General features: G+C 44.2%; 1 protein-coding gene across 1 annotated transcript; it reads left to right on the forward strand.

Moving 5' to 3' along the window:
- Positions 1–4,617: 4,617 nt before the first annotated feature.
- Positions 4,618–7,294, forward strand: LOC109774273 (uncharacterized). Its single transcript, XM_020332992.1, has 2 exons — positions 4,618–6,280; positions 7,218–7,294. Exons 1-2 carry the CDS (start codon positions 4,618–4,620, stop codon positions 7,292–7,294), a joined length of 1,740 nt encoding a protein of 579 aa, XP_020188581.1.
- The last annotated feature ends 10,193 nt before the right edge of the window (positions 7,295–17,487 follow it).

Below are 17,487 nucleotides of genomic sequence, written 5' to 3' on the forward strand. Positions count from 1 at the left end.
CCATATTACACAAAGGGACATTTTCTTGTTTTGCCTGGCATTTAGGTGCACAAAGTAGAATGAGCTAATCTCTAAGAGCTTCACTGATTTGATATTAACATGGTACTTCGGAGAGATTATTTAACATGATGCTCCTTGTAATATATAGATGGTTGTTCTAACTTCTAAGAAACTACATGCAAGTGTCAGGGTAAAACTTTGGTTGATTAAATGATTGATAGTTAGTTATTTATCCTAGCTCGGAAAAGCGTCTTCTGGACTTGTAGACCATTTCCAACATAACATGTTAATTGTAAAACGAAGGAAAGATCTTCCGCCACGACTTAGAGGACAATAAGCGGTAACTAGCCGAGGGATTGCGATGGGTGAACCGTTGCATGTACGGACGGGCAATTCCAATGGCGATTCGACTTGCGACAAGCAGGCAACAACGACGTCTGTGTACATTGTGTGCATCGTGAAGACGTTATGGTCTTTGTGTGCATCTCTTCCCATGCATACTCGGAGGGAAACCTTAGATCGAGGCTGCTGGATGGCACAATGGTTGCGCCTCTTGCGTTGTTCCCCTTGTTGGAGGCTTCTTCTTTGGAGCTGACCGGCTAAGGAGACTAGTGATTGGCTGCTTGTACACGTGGTGGCATCGCGATTTATATGAAGCTATAATATTTACATGAATTTATAATACTACAGATGAATATACGTAAAAAAATCAACAGATATAATGTCGGAGCCAAATATGGCAGATCTCTCAGTAGGGTATCCTAAGTTAGGAGTCTTGGCACGAAGGTAACAGGGACACAGGTTACCCACGGTCGGACTCTCCGAAAAGATAATACCCTACGTCCTGCTTCTATGTTATTGCGTTGGGATATGTATAAAGTACAAAGTACTAAGAGATTGTTGGATGACTGTCTATGAGCTAGACCCTCAGTTTATATAATTTACCATGGACCCTAGGTTACAAGGATCCTAGTCGACTACGTATTAGGAGGCAGAACTCTCCACGAATCCAGCATCTTGTCGCACACAAATCTTCTACTTATGCAGCATGTGCCGCCCGAAATGGCCAAGACGGAACCGAAAACGGGTCCTTAGCCCGGCGTACCAAATCAGCAGTCGGTGCTGTAAGAGGCCCCTCGACTGGGACAGTGTTAGTAGCCCCTGAATCGGTCTTCAAGTTTGGCTCCACCTCGGTAATCCCGAACTGCACATCATCTTCGATTGCCGGTCTTGAAACTGGTTCAACGAAAGCGCCCCTCGACAATTTCTTCACACATCCGAGCAATAATGTCGCACCACGTTCGAGGTGTCATAAACCACCTCGATCTTCAAAAGGTTGAAGGAGTTCTAGCTAAGCTTTTTAGGAGAAAAACTTTCAATCTATTCATCTTCAATCATGTTAGTACAACAAACACTAGAAAAAATAAAAATTACACCCAGATCCGTAAACCACCTAGCGACGACTACAAGCACTGAAGCGAGCCGAAGGCGCGCCGCTGTCATTGCCCCTCCATCGCCGGAACCGGGCAAACCTTGTTGTATTAGACAGTCGGGAAGTCGTCGTGCTAAGACCCCATAAAACCAACGCACCAGAACAGTAACCGCCGCCGATGAAGAGTGTAAATCAGAAGGATCCAACCTGAAGACAGAGGAACACAGACGAACGATGAACAAATCCGAGCAAATCCACCAAAGACAGATCTGTCGGAGACACACCTCCACACGCCAACCGGACGAAGCTAGACGCATCACCGGAACGGAGGCTAGGTCGGGAGACCTTTATTCCATCTTTAGGGAGTCGCCGTCGTCTCGCCTTCCTGAGTAGGACAGAAACCCTAACAAAACTAGAAAAAAAAAATCTTAAAACGAAGCCCTCCCACCGGTAAGAGCCGAGATCCTGTCCGCCTCCATGGCCCTAAAGACACCAGAGACGGGGCGGACTGGTGCCGGAGCGAGAAACCCTAACTTTTTGGAAAAGAAAGAAGAAAAAGGAGTTCTAGCTAAGTTGCACGTCGAAAAAGGCTTTCCGCGCAAATGGCCTATTGGCGTGAACCATTCCTGTGCACTAGCTAGCGTAGTGGTTATCCGGCTTGGTTCTGACATGCCAGGAGGGACAGAGGAAAGGAACGAGTGTACGAGAGGGTGGAAAGAGTGCACGAGGGGGGTGGGCGGTGCGTGGGCCCAGGCGACGACGCACGCCCTGTGTGAAGCTTCACGTGGTCGTTCAATCAAAAATGATCCAACGGCGAGCGTGTGATTCGCTCGGCCGGTCGGCCGATTGGAGACGCTTTCCTTATACAAAGGGACGTTCTCCTGTTTTGCCTTGCATTTAGGTGCACAAAGTAGAATGAGCTGATCTCTAAGCGCTTCACTGATTTAATATTTACATGGTACTTTGGAGAGATTATAGAACGTAGTATGTTTCATGCGCAAAATATATCTGTTTGGTTGATTTTTGTGTATGCTTGTGATTGAAGGTTATTAAAACAAAAGGGCAAGTTAACTAGAATGGTTTGCTTGTTAACTTTGTGTCAGGTTCATTGGTGCAGTACATATCACATTCACGGCAGGCAGACATCTATCTTTTGTGTCGTGGCCGGCTTAAATGCATACTTTTAAGCTAGCAGATGTCTAGCTGGCTAGAGACACCGTTGTTCATAAAATAATGATAAATAAAAAGGGCCTTGCTTCTGTGCATCCCCACAAACCTTATAAGAGCAGTATCGTCATTTGATCATATATGGTATGTATAAGTACCTCAACCTCTGGTTATATTCCACACGCGTTAACCAACTGGAACAACTTACTTGTTGTGCGTTGGTGCTCCCAACGATCATAGTATTTAGTTCATGCATACAAGTGAGGCCAATTTTTGATTTATTTTGGACTGTTATATGCCGCTGTGCTGGATGGATTTGCAAAGGTCATGGGAGGACAGGGATTGGTTGCATGCCAAACAGCGAGAGGCGGGCTTTCTCTCTCTCTCTCTCTCCTTATATATATACAAGGAGAGGCTAATTTTTTTAAATAATACATTTTTTTATTAATTTTCAGAAGTAATACACCGAAATTTTATTTTCCAAAAATAATACGGCCTCGTCCCGCTAGAGGACGACTGCAGCCTCTCGTCCTACTGCTGGACGATTGAGTCCAGTCGGCCTATAGGAGGACGACAGGTGGCCCGTAATCCACGTGGCAGCCGGCGATTGGCCCGGCCACGTCGCAGCGCTCCCACTCGTGCCTGCATGGGCCGTCGGTGGCTGGGGCCCAGACGACAGGGCTCAGTCGTCCTGCTGCAGGACGATCGTCCACTAGGAGGACGACAGGGTCCCCAGCCCCGGGTCGCCCGGCTCCTTCTGCCTCGCGCGACCTTATCCCCTCGCTCTTCTGTGTTCTTCTTTCTGTTCTTCTTTCTTCTCTCTTCCGACTAAAAAGTAACCCATTTATACTCCAAGTGAGCCATTTTCTTCCTGATTTGCCACCGTAGATACATTGTAGATAGTTGGGGGAGGCAAGGGAGACCTCGATCTACTGATGGGGTAGCTCGTGGTGGTCGTGGTGAGCATTTTTGTGGAGGTGGTGGAGATGGTGGTGAGCAATTTTGTGGAGGTGGTGGAGGTGAAGATGAACTGATGAAGCTGCGGCAGTGTGGTGGATGTGAAGCTCCGGCTCCGGTGATTGAAGGCCGCTGTTTGTCGGCGTTGCTTCGCACGCTTCAAGGGTATAATTTTACAGACATTTTCTCCGGTAGATGTTGTGCGAATATTGTAGATGTTATTTGCTCCACTAATATTTTGTATTAGGTGTGCGAATATTGGTATTTGCTCCAGTAGTAACCGTTATATTTTTGGATGTCTAATATTTAGTTGTGTGAATATATTCAGTTGCTCCAATAATATGGCGTATTATATGTGGATGTGGATGTCAGTTTTCCCGCAAAAAAAGGATGTCCGTTTATTTTAGTTGGTGCGGTACTATATGTACTATATATAGATGTCAAACATGTTGTTGTATCAATTTTTGAAGTTGTTCCGGTAATATCCTAAAAATATTTAGTACTTAAATATTTTTAGGTGTGTGAATAATTTTAGTTGATCCATTAATATTACGTAATAATTTTAGGTGTGTCAATTAGGACTGTGAATATGTTTAGTTTGTCATGATGTTTAACAGTTGTCTGTCCATGTTAAATAATTTTATAGGTGAGCCGAGATGTCTGATGTAGTGACGTTCATATTTTTCTATGGTCCTGGTACTCTCCAAACAAATGAGATTGGGGTTGATCTGAGTGAATTTGAGAACATAGAGGTGCCACTGACCGCACCTCAAACATGGTCTCTTAGTCAGTTGAAAGAATGGGTGACATCAAGTTTAGGGCTGAATACTGAAACTCACACCGTGGGTGTTCATGCATTGTGGACCCGGTCAAGTACAAACGTTTTATTCTATTTGAGGCCAATAGAGCGGGACTCTCAGTGGGTGCGGTGGTTACAAGGTTGCGAAACCAGGGGATGCAATCCTTGTGCCTTAGTGCTTCCCGTTGTGAAGGGGATAATTTCACCTGAAGGCGAGGGTGGTTACAATCCTGGGCAAAGCAGTGATGTGATGCAGCACTCAATGTCAAATGCTGGAGATGATGGTTATGAACAAGCACAGAGTAGTCAGGTACATGGAGGAAATGCTGATGATTATTACAGTGGGGAGGTGGACGTTGACGAGGTAGATGGGCACATGCAGAACCAGATGGAAGATGAGAATACTGATGTTGACATTGGTCATGCCGATGATTCCGACGAGTCTGATGAAGAAGAGAACCTAGAGGATGTGCCAAATCCTGCATCATGGAATCATGACTTCTCATCAGCAATGATCGTGCATGATGGGCATGATTCTGCCTGGCAATATCACCAGAATAACATTGCGACGGGTTCTATGTATCCGAACAAGAACGCTCTGAAGGACGCAATCATTCAATGGGCAATGTCCACACAAAGGGTTTTCACAGCTGAGGTGTCAAGTCAGAAATACTTGACAATGGTATGCAAGAACGAAGATTGCCCCGCCAGGGTGCATGGCTATCTCCCTAAGTATGGCACAAGTTGGGTGATTAGTGACCTAGTTCATCACACATGTCTTATTCCCTGCATCCCTCAAGATCATGCCAACCTTTCGTCCACGCTTATTGCTTGGTTGCTTTACAGTGAGATAGTGGAGTGCAAAGCGATGGAAGTTAAGGCTCTCCAGACAAAAGTATTCGTCAGGTTCAAATACAAAATTTCTTATGGCAAGGCTTGGAGGGCTAAGCATAGGGCGCTTGAGACCAGATTTGGTTCTTTTTTCGATGCATATGACTCTGTTGTCCGACTCCTCCAGACGCTGCAGGCCCGCAATCCTGGCACCTATGTCAACATCCAAGACCTCTTCATGCCAGAGTTTCCAACTGTGAGGGTGCTGCATCGACTGTTCTTCTCTTTCGGTGTATGCATCGAAGCCTTCAGGCATTGCCGACCGGTCATATGTGTAGATGGCACTTTTCTCACTGGCAAGTATAAGGGTCAGATCCTGACAGCCATTGGTCAAGACGGACAAAATCAAGTAGTACCACTCGCTTTTGCATTTGTGGAGAGTGAGAACATTGAAAGTTGGACATGGTTCTTCAGGCAATTGAAAGTAGCAGTCGTGAAGGATAAGCCCAATGTCTGCATCCTTCATGACAGGCATGCAGGTATACTCAGTGCGATAAAGACACTGACAAACCCTAGGCCTGAAGAACAAACTCCATGGCAGGACTTGCAGAGCCGTTGGTGCATGCGCCATCTGGGGGCTAATTTCTTCTCGCAGTTCAGAAATAAGAACCTGATGAATTTGTTCAAAAAATTCTGTAAACAGAACCAACTATGGAAGTACAATTTGATACGTGACAGACTTAATGTATGCACGCAGAGACACGTTAGGGACAGGAAAGCTGCAAGAGATGCAGCTGTCAGAGCACATGTGGAAGCAGTAGCAGCACAATTAGCAACTGGAACTGCGGCTGTGGAGGAGGAGCCTGTTGGGCTTTGTGACTTGCCAGGATTTGACCCACCTGGTACTAGGAGAAGGCTCGGGAGGTCCATTAAAACCTTCGAGCAGTGGATAGAGCATGAGCCTCTGGAGAGGTGGTCTTTGTTGCATGACACACATGGAGCAAGGTATGGTGTCATGACTACCAATCTCGTAGAAACATACAACTTTGTCCTCAGAGGAAACAGGGCATTGCCACTTACAGCCATCGTTGAGGGTATTTTTCTATGGCACCGTGAAGTATTTCAGAGATAGACGTCAAAAAGCAGAGCAGCATATCTTGAACAACCCAGGTACACGTTACTGTGAAAGAATTATGAAGTACATGGAAGAAAAGATGCAAAAGGCTAGGTCACACACTGTAGTCCCCATTGGTAATCAAGAAAGAAGGTTTGAGGTCCGCTTATCTAACAACAAATTCGGTTGTGCAAATGAGCTGAGGACACATGAGGTCAAAATTGGAAATGAAGTATGGCCAACGTATGAGTGCACATGCAACAAACCAAAGTTGCTTCACCTACCATGCTCCCATGTACTTGCTGCTTGCGGGCAGCTCGGAATGGATGCAATATCGTTCGTGTCTCCATATTTTCTAAAAGAGTCCATCCTCAATACCTGGACAGGTGAGTTGCTGGGATTTCGCTCAATGGGTAACTTCAACACCGTTAATCCTGTTGAAAGGCGGTACATTCCAGACCCAGAGAATATGCGTACAAGTAGAGGTAGGCGACAATGCTGACGCATCCGGAATGATATGGATGAATCTGAAGAGGGAGGTGCCACTATGCAATGTATTTTATGCAATGAATTTGGCCATAGGGACACTAATTGTCCCACTTTCGTCACTGGGCATGGACGAGGGAACCAGGGACGAGGAGCAAGAGCAAGAGGAGGAAGAGGTCGAGGCGGAAGCTAGGCACTAAGTTATAAATTTGTATTAAGTGTGGCACTATATTTGCAATTTGTATTAATTCTGGCACTACGTTTGAAATTTGTATTAAGTCTGGCACTACGTTTGAAATTTGTATTAAGTCTGGCACTACGTTTGAAATTTGTATTAAGTCTGGCACTACGTTTGAAATTTGTATTATGTCTGGCACTACGTTTGAAATTTGTATTAAGTCTGACACTATGTTTGAAATTTGTATATGCAGGAATGGCGGGAATGGGGTTGCTTAGTGCCGAAATTGATAGAAAGCATCGTGCTGCGATAGGTTCTGAGCGCAAGTAGTCCATACATACTTTGCCGTGCGCATGTAATAATCGTCCTCACAATTTTAGGCTGAGTTGACTCGCGGACATGGCGAGGAGGTGTCCACCTTTCAGCGTTCACTGTCGTCTGCACCTCTAATGCTTCCTCGGGCTCAGGTCCAGACCTCGATGTCGCGCATTGAGGAGAAAGTACGATCTGTGTATCGAGCTATTACGTGCACACGCACTTCGGACGTACTTCATCAGCATCCCCCCCGCCACTACATGCACCAGCAGCCGCCGCGTCACTCGACTGGTCAGCTCGAACTCACGCATCACCGACATGATCCGCGTCCACGTCTAGCAGAGCAGTGGACGGCCAGGACACCACCTCCTGACCAGGCCGGTAGTTCGGCGTGGCAGCACCAACCGGATCCCACGTCTGCCTACGTGTTTCGGCCACGGCCTCCGCCTATAGGTATGTTTCTTCATATTTATTCTTGTGAATATCAATTGGGCCTATGTATTTCATCATTACTTATGTTCGTCCATCCAACAGGGTCCTACGGATATCAGTCGTATGGACATGACGCGTCTATGTCCAGATCCGGGTGGGATAGTGACCATGAAGGTGGGCATAATAGACAGGATTTCTTGTCGCAGCACAACGAGTGGATGGACATATATACGACTCCTGCACCACCTCCCACAGAGGAAACACAGCATGACCAGGCATGGTCTGAGCTTCCTCCCCGTAACGTTCGGGCACCCCACAGGTATCTGTGGCCGACGCCGCCTACACCACCTCCACGACGTGCCGGACGACGTGGCTGATGCTTGTCTACCACTATATCTATCTATGTACGCAAGGGACGTACGTATGTTAGCTATGTATGCGGTTGGAACTAATCATTTTCCTGGTGGACGACTGGAACTAATTATCTTTCTGCTGGACGATTAGTTGTAATAATCTTTCTTCTGGACGATTGCAACTAGTAATCTTCCTACAAGACGACTGCAACTTATCATCTTCCTGCAAGACGACTGGTGGCCAACCCTATAGACGATTGCCCAGTCGGCTTGCTGGTAGACGACTGGACCCGAATCGTCCACCAGGAAGACGATTAGGTCCAATTGTCTTCCAGGAAGATGATGCCGTATTATTTGTGAAAAATATCAAAACGGCGTATTATTTCTGAAAATTAATAAAAAATGTATTATTTAAAAAAATTTAGCCAAGGAGAGGCGGGCGTGCACATGCAAGATGGATTAACAGGAGTAGTTCTGGAAAAGATCGCTAGAAAATGGGAAGGCGCAGAGTAATACGGGAAAAAACAAAAAACAAAGTTATGCGCAAACTAAATAGAATCGGAGGAAGTACCTTTTTTTATTTTTCTTGTTGTGCATCTTCTCAGTCTAGTTTTTTTTGCCTTTTTTTCTTCGGTTTATTTTTATTTTTTGTTTCTTCTTCTTTTTCATTTTCTTAAATTCATGAATATTTTATTAAATTTGTGAACTTTTTCAAAATCCATTAACTTTTCTCAAATGAATGAATGTTTTTAAGTTTCGCAAAAATTTATCAATTTCATGTTTTTTGTCAAATTCGAGGACACGATGAACTTTTCCAAATTCGTTACTTTTTTTGTCAAACTCGTGAATTTTTTTTTTGCAAGTGATCAGCTTGGTCCATGGAATTAATGTCCCTGCTGCATGCGCACCGGTCGCTACATGTGGCAAAAATTTTAGAACACCATCACAAAAAATAATTTTTTTTTAGTTTTTCGGGATTGCTCTTGGGTTTGTCGGTTTTTATACCCACCCATGGCTCCAGGGACGAAAAAAGTTCACGAAATTGAAAAAAGTTCATTGATTTGACCAAAAACGTGAAATTAAAAAAATCTTCAATTTGGAAAAAGGTTTAAAAATTAAATATGTTTTCATAGAAGACCCCAGAGGGAGCGGGTCCATTGTCGCGCGCAAAATAGCAAAAAAATAAAAATAACAGTTCTAAGTACCTGTTTTAATTATGATTTTAAATATTTTCCTATCAAACCTGGCATGGATGTCTACCTTGGGCATGCCCACCTGCTGGCAAAAGTTGAGGTCATTTCATGAATGTTCGAAAACACCATGTTCAACGGAGGGTGCTCGGTCTCACATCAATTCCCTCATCACTATCAAGCAACACCCAATAGCAGATTTTGTGAAAGGCAAACAGATAATTAATTTTTCAGGATATGAGCCCCATAGTCTCACATGAAGTATTGCCGAAGCCGCGTTGGGAAGCCCCTGCGAGAGACCATGCCAAGCTGAATATTGATGGTTCATTCGTAAAGGAGGACGGTACGGCTGGGGCCGGGATGATTTTGCGTGATCAGGATGGTGCAGTCATCTTTGCCGCCATACGGGTTCTATTTAATTGTGTTGATGCTCTTGAAGCTGAGTTGGCTGCCATGAAGGAAGGTCTGCAGCTTGCCCTTCACTGGTCGGAGCTGCCGCTGATTGTGGAGACAGACTGCGTCGAAATGCTGCACATGATCCACGCAAGAGGAGTTGATAGATCCAGGTATACACATCACATTAGTGAGATCAGAAGGATTCTGTCTCATGAAAAGAACATAAGTCTAGCTAAAATAAGCCGCCATGCTAATGTGGCGAGCCATACCCTAGCAAGCATGGGGCGTTCGCAGCAACGAACCGCCTGTTAGCTTCGGAACTCGCCTGATGAGATAGATAGCATAGTAAAGTCTGAATGTAATTGTTATGGTTGATTAATGAAAGTTCCTTTCCCGCAAAAAAAAACGGAGGGTGCTTGGTTAGATCAGAAGAATCCGTCTGAGAGCATATTATTTTGGCATCAGTGGAATGATCCCAATTTCTTTTCATGAGATTATATGACGAATTAAAGCCAAGTTCTTTTGGTTTTCAACAAATTATGCATTTTCTGGAGTTTTCTTGGTCAAAAAATGCCGATAAATGGCTGGACATGTCACAACTTGCATACGGTGTCGAAAATGATTCATAGCTGACATGGATGCCTACCTTGGGCATGCCCACCTGCTGGCAAAAGTTGAGGTTATTTAAAGGACGTTCATACATAGATCAGGTTCAACGGAGAGTGTTCGGGTAGTCTAGAAGGCTCCATCTGAGAGCACATTGTTTCCCGATATCCTAGAAATGGCTCCAATTTTCTCAATGGCCTTGTATAACCAATTCAAGGTACTATGCCAAATTGTTTTGGTTTTCTATAAATTTTGCATTTTCTAGAGTTTTCTTGGTCAAAAAAGTTTGATAAATGGCCGGACTTGTCGCAACTTGCATACAGTGTCGAAAATCGTTCATATCTGGCATGGACACCTACCATGGATATGCCCACCTTCTTGCAAAAGTTGGCGTCATTTAAATAATGCACAAAACTAGACCATGTTCAACAAAGTGTGTCCAAGTAGGCCAGAAGGCTTCATCTGAGAGCACATTGTTTCTCGACATTCTTTAAATTGCCCCATTTTTTATGGTCTTGGATTATCAATTCAAGGCATTAAGCCAAGTTGTTTGGGTTTTCGATAAATTTTGCATTTTTGGAGCTTTTTCTATCAAAAAAGACCGATAAATGTCCGGGCGTGTCACAACTTGCGTATGGTGTCGAAAATCGTTTAAACGTGGCATGAATGCCTAACCACTACTAGGGAAAATCCTAGCAGTAGCGCGGGTATTTGGCCTATCAGTAGAGCGTGTACCTGCGCTACTGATAAGGCGCTACAGGTAACGTTTAGCAATAGCGCATGTTGACACTCGCTACTGCTATATCTACTTAGTAGTAGCGTGTTTTGCAGAAAGCGCTACTGGTAAGTACTAGCAGCGCGCCTTTGTGCCCGCGCTACTACTATTATTGCGTATTCTATTTCTTTTTCTTTTTATGTCGTATTCATACACCATTATATAAGTTTTCATACATTAACAATTTAGAGATTGTTTTTACATCATAATCATCATATCATCATCATCATCATCATATCATTAACAACTTATGATCATAATACACCATTGTCATATAACAAGTCCTCATGATCATCACTGTCGTAAAACAACTCCTCATTGTCATATAACAACTCCTCATGATGATGATCATCAACTCTACCTAACACATTGTAGCACATAATAACACATTATACCTAGGACCTACTCCTCTTTTATAGGACCTACTACCTTCTCTTAGGTAAAATAGCATAAAAAAAGATAGGCCCCGACTCTCCATTACGGAGAATGGAGATTATCCTGTCTCCAATACTTGCGTTTCACAAAATGTTGCTTCCAAGTAGCTCCCCACGAGTGACCATACATTTTTCCAATCTTTGATTGTCATGTGTTCATCGGTTTTAGAAATCCGGCATGAACAGCTGTGATGCGTAGGATGATGACTTGGCCGTAAGTTCATAACATCAAGGTGAAATTTCGAAAACATCAGATGAGGCACACAATCATTCGGGATTTTCTGTTAAAAAACATAGTAATAACTCCGTAGTTAGCAATGTAGGTGAGTCTTAGAAGAATTTATGCAAAAGATGCACGGATTGAAGGAAATATGCCCTAGAGGCAATAATAAAGTTGTTATTTATATTTCCTTATTCATGATAAATGTCTATTATTCATGCTAGAATTGTATTAACCGGAAACTTGATACATGTGTGGATACATAGACAAAACACTGTGTCCCTAGTAAGCCTCTACTAGACTAGCTCGTTAATCGAAGTTGGTTGAGTTTCCTAGCCATGGACATGTGTTGTCATTTGATGAACGAGATCACATCATTAGGAGAATGATGTGATGGACATGGCCCATCTGTTAGCTTAGCATAATGATCGTTTCAGTTTTATTGCTACTGCTTTCCTCATGAAAAATACATGTTCCTCCGACTATGAGATTATGCAACTCCCGGACACCGGAGGAATGCCTTGTGTGCTATCAAACGTCACAACGTAACTGGGTGATTATAAAGATGCTCTACAGGTATCTCCGAAGGTTTCTGTTGGGTTGGCATAGATCGAGATTAGGATTTGTCACTCCGAGTATCGGAGAGGTATCTCTGGGCCCTCTCGGTAATACACATCATATGAAGCCTTGCAAGCAAAGTGACAAATGAGTTAGTTGCGGGATGTTGTATTATGGAACGAGTAAAGAGACTTGTTGGTAACGAGATTGAACTAGGTATGAAGATACCGACGATCGAATCTCGGGCAAGTAACATACCGATGACAAAGGGAACAACGTATGTTGTCATTACAGTTTGACCGATAAAGATCTTCGTAGAATATGTAGGAACCAATATGATCGTCCAGGTTTCGCTGTTGATTATTGACCGGAGATATGTCTCGGTCATGTCTACATAGTTCTCGAACCCGTAGGGTCCGCACCACTAGTAGAAAAAGGGTCAAATGTCAAGCACATTAGTGCCGGTTTGCTTTTGAGCCGACACTAATGTGTGCATTAGTGCCGGTTCCAACGGCTAGCCGGCCGCTTTCATTAGTACCGGTTCGTGGCCGACCTTTAGCACCGGTTCGTGCCACGGACCGGTACTAAAGTGAGTCGTGGTAGGATGTTGTCAGTCCGGGGCCCCTCCAGCTCCTTTAGTACCGGTTCGTGGCACGAACCGGTGCTAAAGGTCGTCCTACATAAACCCTTCGTCCACCCGAGCTCGCTCTGTTCTTCCCCTTTCCCCTCTCCTCTCTGTTCTTCCCCTCTTCCTCTCGAGCTCATCACACATTTTGCCCAAAATTTGTCAAGATTTGAAGGCCCCCATCCATTCAAATGATCACAAAGGTTAGTAACTTTGTCCTTTCATCTCTCATTGCTAGATTAGCTCTTGCAATGCTTTGTATAGTGATTAATTTATGAGTTTAGTAATTTGGGAGGAAATATATGTGCTAGTATTTGATTTATATGCAATTTGAGGTCAAAAATAACACTTAGTTTGCATATGTAGGTGTGGTTTACTTAGTTCCTTCTAAATCTCCGTCGTAACCACAGTCGATCGCCCGCACCGTTCCGTCGCCGGCACCACCTTGTGATGAGCCTCTTGTTCATGAATGTTTTACATTACCAAATCGATGTTTGTGTGATTTGCATATATAGTTACTCGTATAATTATCTTACCCGTACGTTGTTTGTTATACATAGTGCCATGGTTTTGATATCCGTCCCCGTCGGCCCTCGTCCTTGTTATGATTCGGATGTGGTATATTCTCTTTTAAAACTAGTTGTTGCATTTCGTGTTTATGAAAAATTATGCCCATCAAGTTGACAGAGATATTTTTGTCTAGGAGGTCTGTGAACCGGAAATTCCAACCGACCCTATTGTCGAGAGGTTAAATTTAGTTGAAAGAAAAAACGAGTATTTGAAAGAAAAAATGAAAAGAATTGAGGGGAAGAAGATGGAATTGGAGTTGCATGTTGCCAATGTCGTCGATGATCACAATATCAAGATGGAGAAAATGCGCTTGAACATTAGAAAGATTAGAAAATATGCCACTGATAGTGAGGCTTGGTATCATTATGCTGTTGGATCAATTGTTACCTTAGTTGCGATCTTGATCGCATTTGTTGTTGCATTTAAATGCTTTAGTTAGAGAGTTATTTGTTTGTTGCATTTAAGTCTTGTATGAACTTTATGTATGAACTTTTATTAATTTGGTCTTTTCGGTGTTGTGTAATGAAGATGAACCGACAATGGATGTACGATGACCAATGCTCTCCCGAGTTCATTAATGGCGTGCAAACTTTTCTGCTTGCGGCTGAGGCAGACAAGCGGGCGGATGGTTTTATGCCTTGTCCATGTTTAGTCTGTAAGAATGATCACAATTACTCTACGTCAAGAACCATTCACGTCCACCTGTTTAAGTCCGGTTTCATGCCCCACTATAATGTTTGGACCAAGCACGGAGAAAGAGGGATTATGATGGAAGACAATGAAGAAAAAGGGGACGACGACAGCTATCCTGGCCATGGGTTCCCTGAATATGATGATACAACAATGGGGGAAGAAGCTGAGCCGGCAATGCGGGAAGAAGCTGAAGAAGAGGCATCAGATGAGCCCGCTGATGATCTAGGTCGGGCCATTGCCGATGCAAAGAGAAACTGCGCAAGTGATTTGGAGAAGAAGAAGTTGCAGCGCATGTTAGAGGATCACAAGAAATTGTTGTACCCGAATTGCGAAGCTGACAAGAAAAAGTTGGGCACCACACTGGAATTGCTGCAATGGAAGGCAGAGAATGGTGTATCTGACAAGGGATTTGGAAAGTTGCTGGTAATGATAAAGAATATGCTTCCAAAGGACAACGAATTGCCCGAGAGTACGTATGAAGCAAAGAAGGTTGTCTACCCTCTAGGGTTAGAGGTGCAGAAGATACATGCATGCCCTAATGACTGCATCCTCTACCGCGGTGAGTATGAGGATTTGAACGCTTGGCCGTTATGCGGTGCATTGCGCTATAAGATCAGGCGCGATGACCCTGGTGATGTCGAGGGCGAGCGCCCTAGGAAGAAGATTCCTGCCAAGGTGATGTGGTATGCTCCTATAATACCACGGTTGAAACGTTTGTTCCAAAACAAAGAGCATGCCAAGGCGATGCGATGGCACAGAGAAGACCGTAAGAAAGATGGAAAGTTGAGAGTACCCGCTGACGGGTCGCAGTGGAGAAAAATCGAGAGAAAGTACGGGAAGGAGTTTGCAGATGACGCAAGGAACGTATGGTTTGGTCTAAGCGCAGATGGCATTAATCCTTTTGGGGAGCAGAGCAGCAACCATAGCACCTGGCCTGTGACTCTATGTTTCTATAACCTTCCTCCTTGGTTGTGCATGAAGCGGAAGTTCATTATGATGCCAGTGCTCATCCAAGGCCCTAAGCAACCCGGCAACGACATTGATGTGTACCTAAGGCCATTAGTTGAAGAACTCTTATAGCTGTGGAATGGAACAGGTGTACGTGCGTGGGATGAGCACATGGGGGAAGAATTTGACCTAAAGGCCTTGCTGTTCGTGACCATCAATGATTGGCCTGCTCTCAGTAACCTTTCAGGACAGACAAACAAGGGATATCGCACATGCACGCACTGTTTGGATGATACCGACAGTATATATTTGGACAATTGTAAGAAGAATGTGTACCTGGGACATCCTCGATTTCTTCCGAGCAGGCATCCCGTAAGAAAGAAAGGCAAGCATTTCAAAGGTGAGGCAGATCACCGGACGAAGCCTCGCCACCGTACTGGTGCTGATGTACATGATATGGTCAAGGATTTGAAGGTAGTCTTTGGAAAGGGTCCTGGCGGACAACCTGTTTCGAATGACGTTGACAGACGTGCACCCATGTGGAAGAAGAAATCTATATTTTTGGACCTGCCCTATTGGAAAGACCTAGAGGTCCTCTGTGCAATCGACGTGATGCATGTGGCGAAGAATCTTTGCGTGACCCTGCTTGGCTTCTTGGGCGTGTATGGGAAGACAAAATATACACCTGAGGCACGGGAGGACCAGCAACGTATGCATGGAAAAGACGGCATACATCAGGGTCATGCCAGCTACGCTCTTACCAAAGAAGAGAAGGAAATCTTCTTTGAATGCCTGCTCAGTATTAAGGTACCGTCTGGCTTCTCGTCGAATATAAAGGGAATAATAAACATGGCAGAGAAAAAGTTCCATAACCTAAAGTCTCATGACCGCCACGTGATTATGACGCAACTGCTTCCGGTTGCATTGAGGGGGTTCTACCGGATAACGTTCGATTAGCCATTGTGAAGCTATGTGCATTCCTCAATGCAATCTCTAAGACGGTAATTGATCCAGAAATCATACCAAGGTTAGAGAATGATTTGGTGCAATGTCTTGTCAGTTTCGAGTTGGTGTTCCCATCATCCTTCTTCAACATCATGACGCACGTCCTAGTTCACCTATGCGAAGAGATTAACGTTTTGGGTCCTGTATTTCTACACAATATGTTCCCCTTTGAGAGGTTCATGGGAGTCTTAAAGAAATATGTTCATAACCGTGCTAGGCCAGAAGGAAGCATCTCCAAGGGCCATGAAAATGAGGAGGTCATTGAGTTTTGTATTGACTTTATTCCTGACCTTAAGCCGATTGGTGTTCCTGAATCGCGGCATAAGGGAAGACTGGATGGAAAAGGCACGCTAGGAGGGAATCAAAAAATATGTATGGACGGACATTCTCTCACTGAAGCACACTACACAGTTCTACAGAACTCCGCCTTGGTGGCTCCGTATATGGACGAACACAAGAATTTTCTACGCTCCAAACACCCGGAGCGGTCTGATGACTGGATTACACGTGAACAAACCAGGAGTTTCTCCGGCTGGTTGCAGACACGTACCATGCATGACGCCTCTATTGAAGATGACCTGTACTCGTTGTCCCAGTTACCATCTTCGAATATAATGACTTTCAAAGGGTACGAGATAAATGATAATACATTTTACACGATCGCCCAAGATAAGAAGAGCACCAACCAAAACAGTGGTATCCGCTTTGATGCAACAACCAAGACGGGAAAGGAAACATATTATGGTTACATAGAGGAGATATGGGAACTTGACTATGGACGTGGTTTGCAGGTCCCTTTGTTTCGGTGCAAATGGGTCAATATGACATGAGGCGGGGTAACGGAAGACCCGCAGTATGGAATGACAACAGTGGATCTCAACAATCTTGCGTATGCAGACGAACCATTCGTCCTAGCTAATGATGTGGCACAGGTTTTCTATGTGAAGGATATGTCTACCAAGCCGAGAAAAAGAAAAGATAAGGACGCGAATGCATCATACGATGAGCCAAAGCGCCACATAGTTCTTTCTGGGAAGAGAAACATCGTGGGAGTGGATGACAAGACAGACATGTCACAAGATCATGAAAAGTTTGATGAAATTGCTCCATTCATAGTGAATATTGACCCAAGCATCCAGTTAAATGATGAAGATTTTCCATGACTACGGCGCAAAGGGACACACGCGAAGAAAAAGTTTCACACCCAAAGATCTGGGATGTGATCGGCTTCACTATCATCACTTTCTTCTGTGTTTCACACCCAGGAGGGAATCTCTGTAATAGTTAGGGTAGTTATGTGTTTTGGCATTTGAAACGCGAAGAAATTTTATGTGCAAACAAATTCTTTCATGCATTTACTGATTTTTAAGCTAAATGACCCTGAAATTGAAAAGCATTTCAAA

This window comes from Aegilops tauschii, chromosome 2 (assembly GCF_002575655.3).
Source record: "Aegilops tauschii subsp. strangulata cultivar AL8/78 chromosome 2, Aet v6.0, whole genome shotgun sequence".
In the NCBI taxonomy this organism is placed as follows: domain Eukaryota; kingdom Viridiplantae; phylum Streptophyta; class Magnoliopsida; order Poales; family Poaceae; genus Aegilops; species Aegilops tauschii.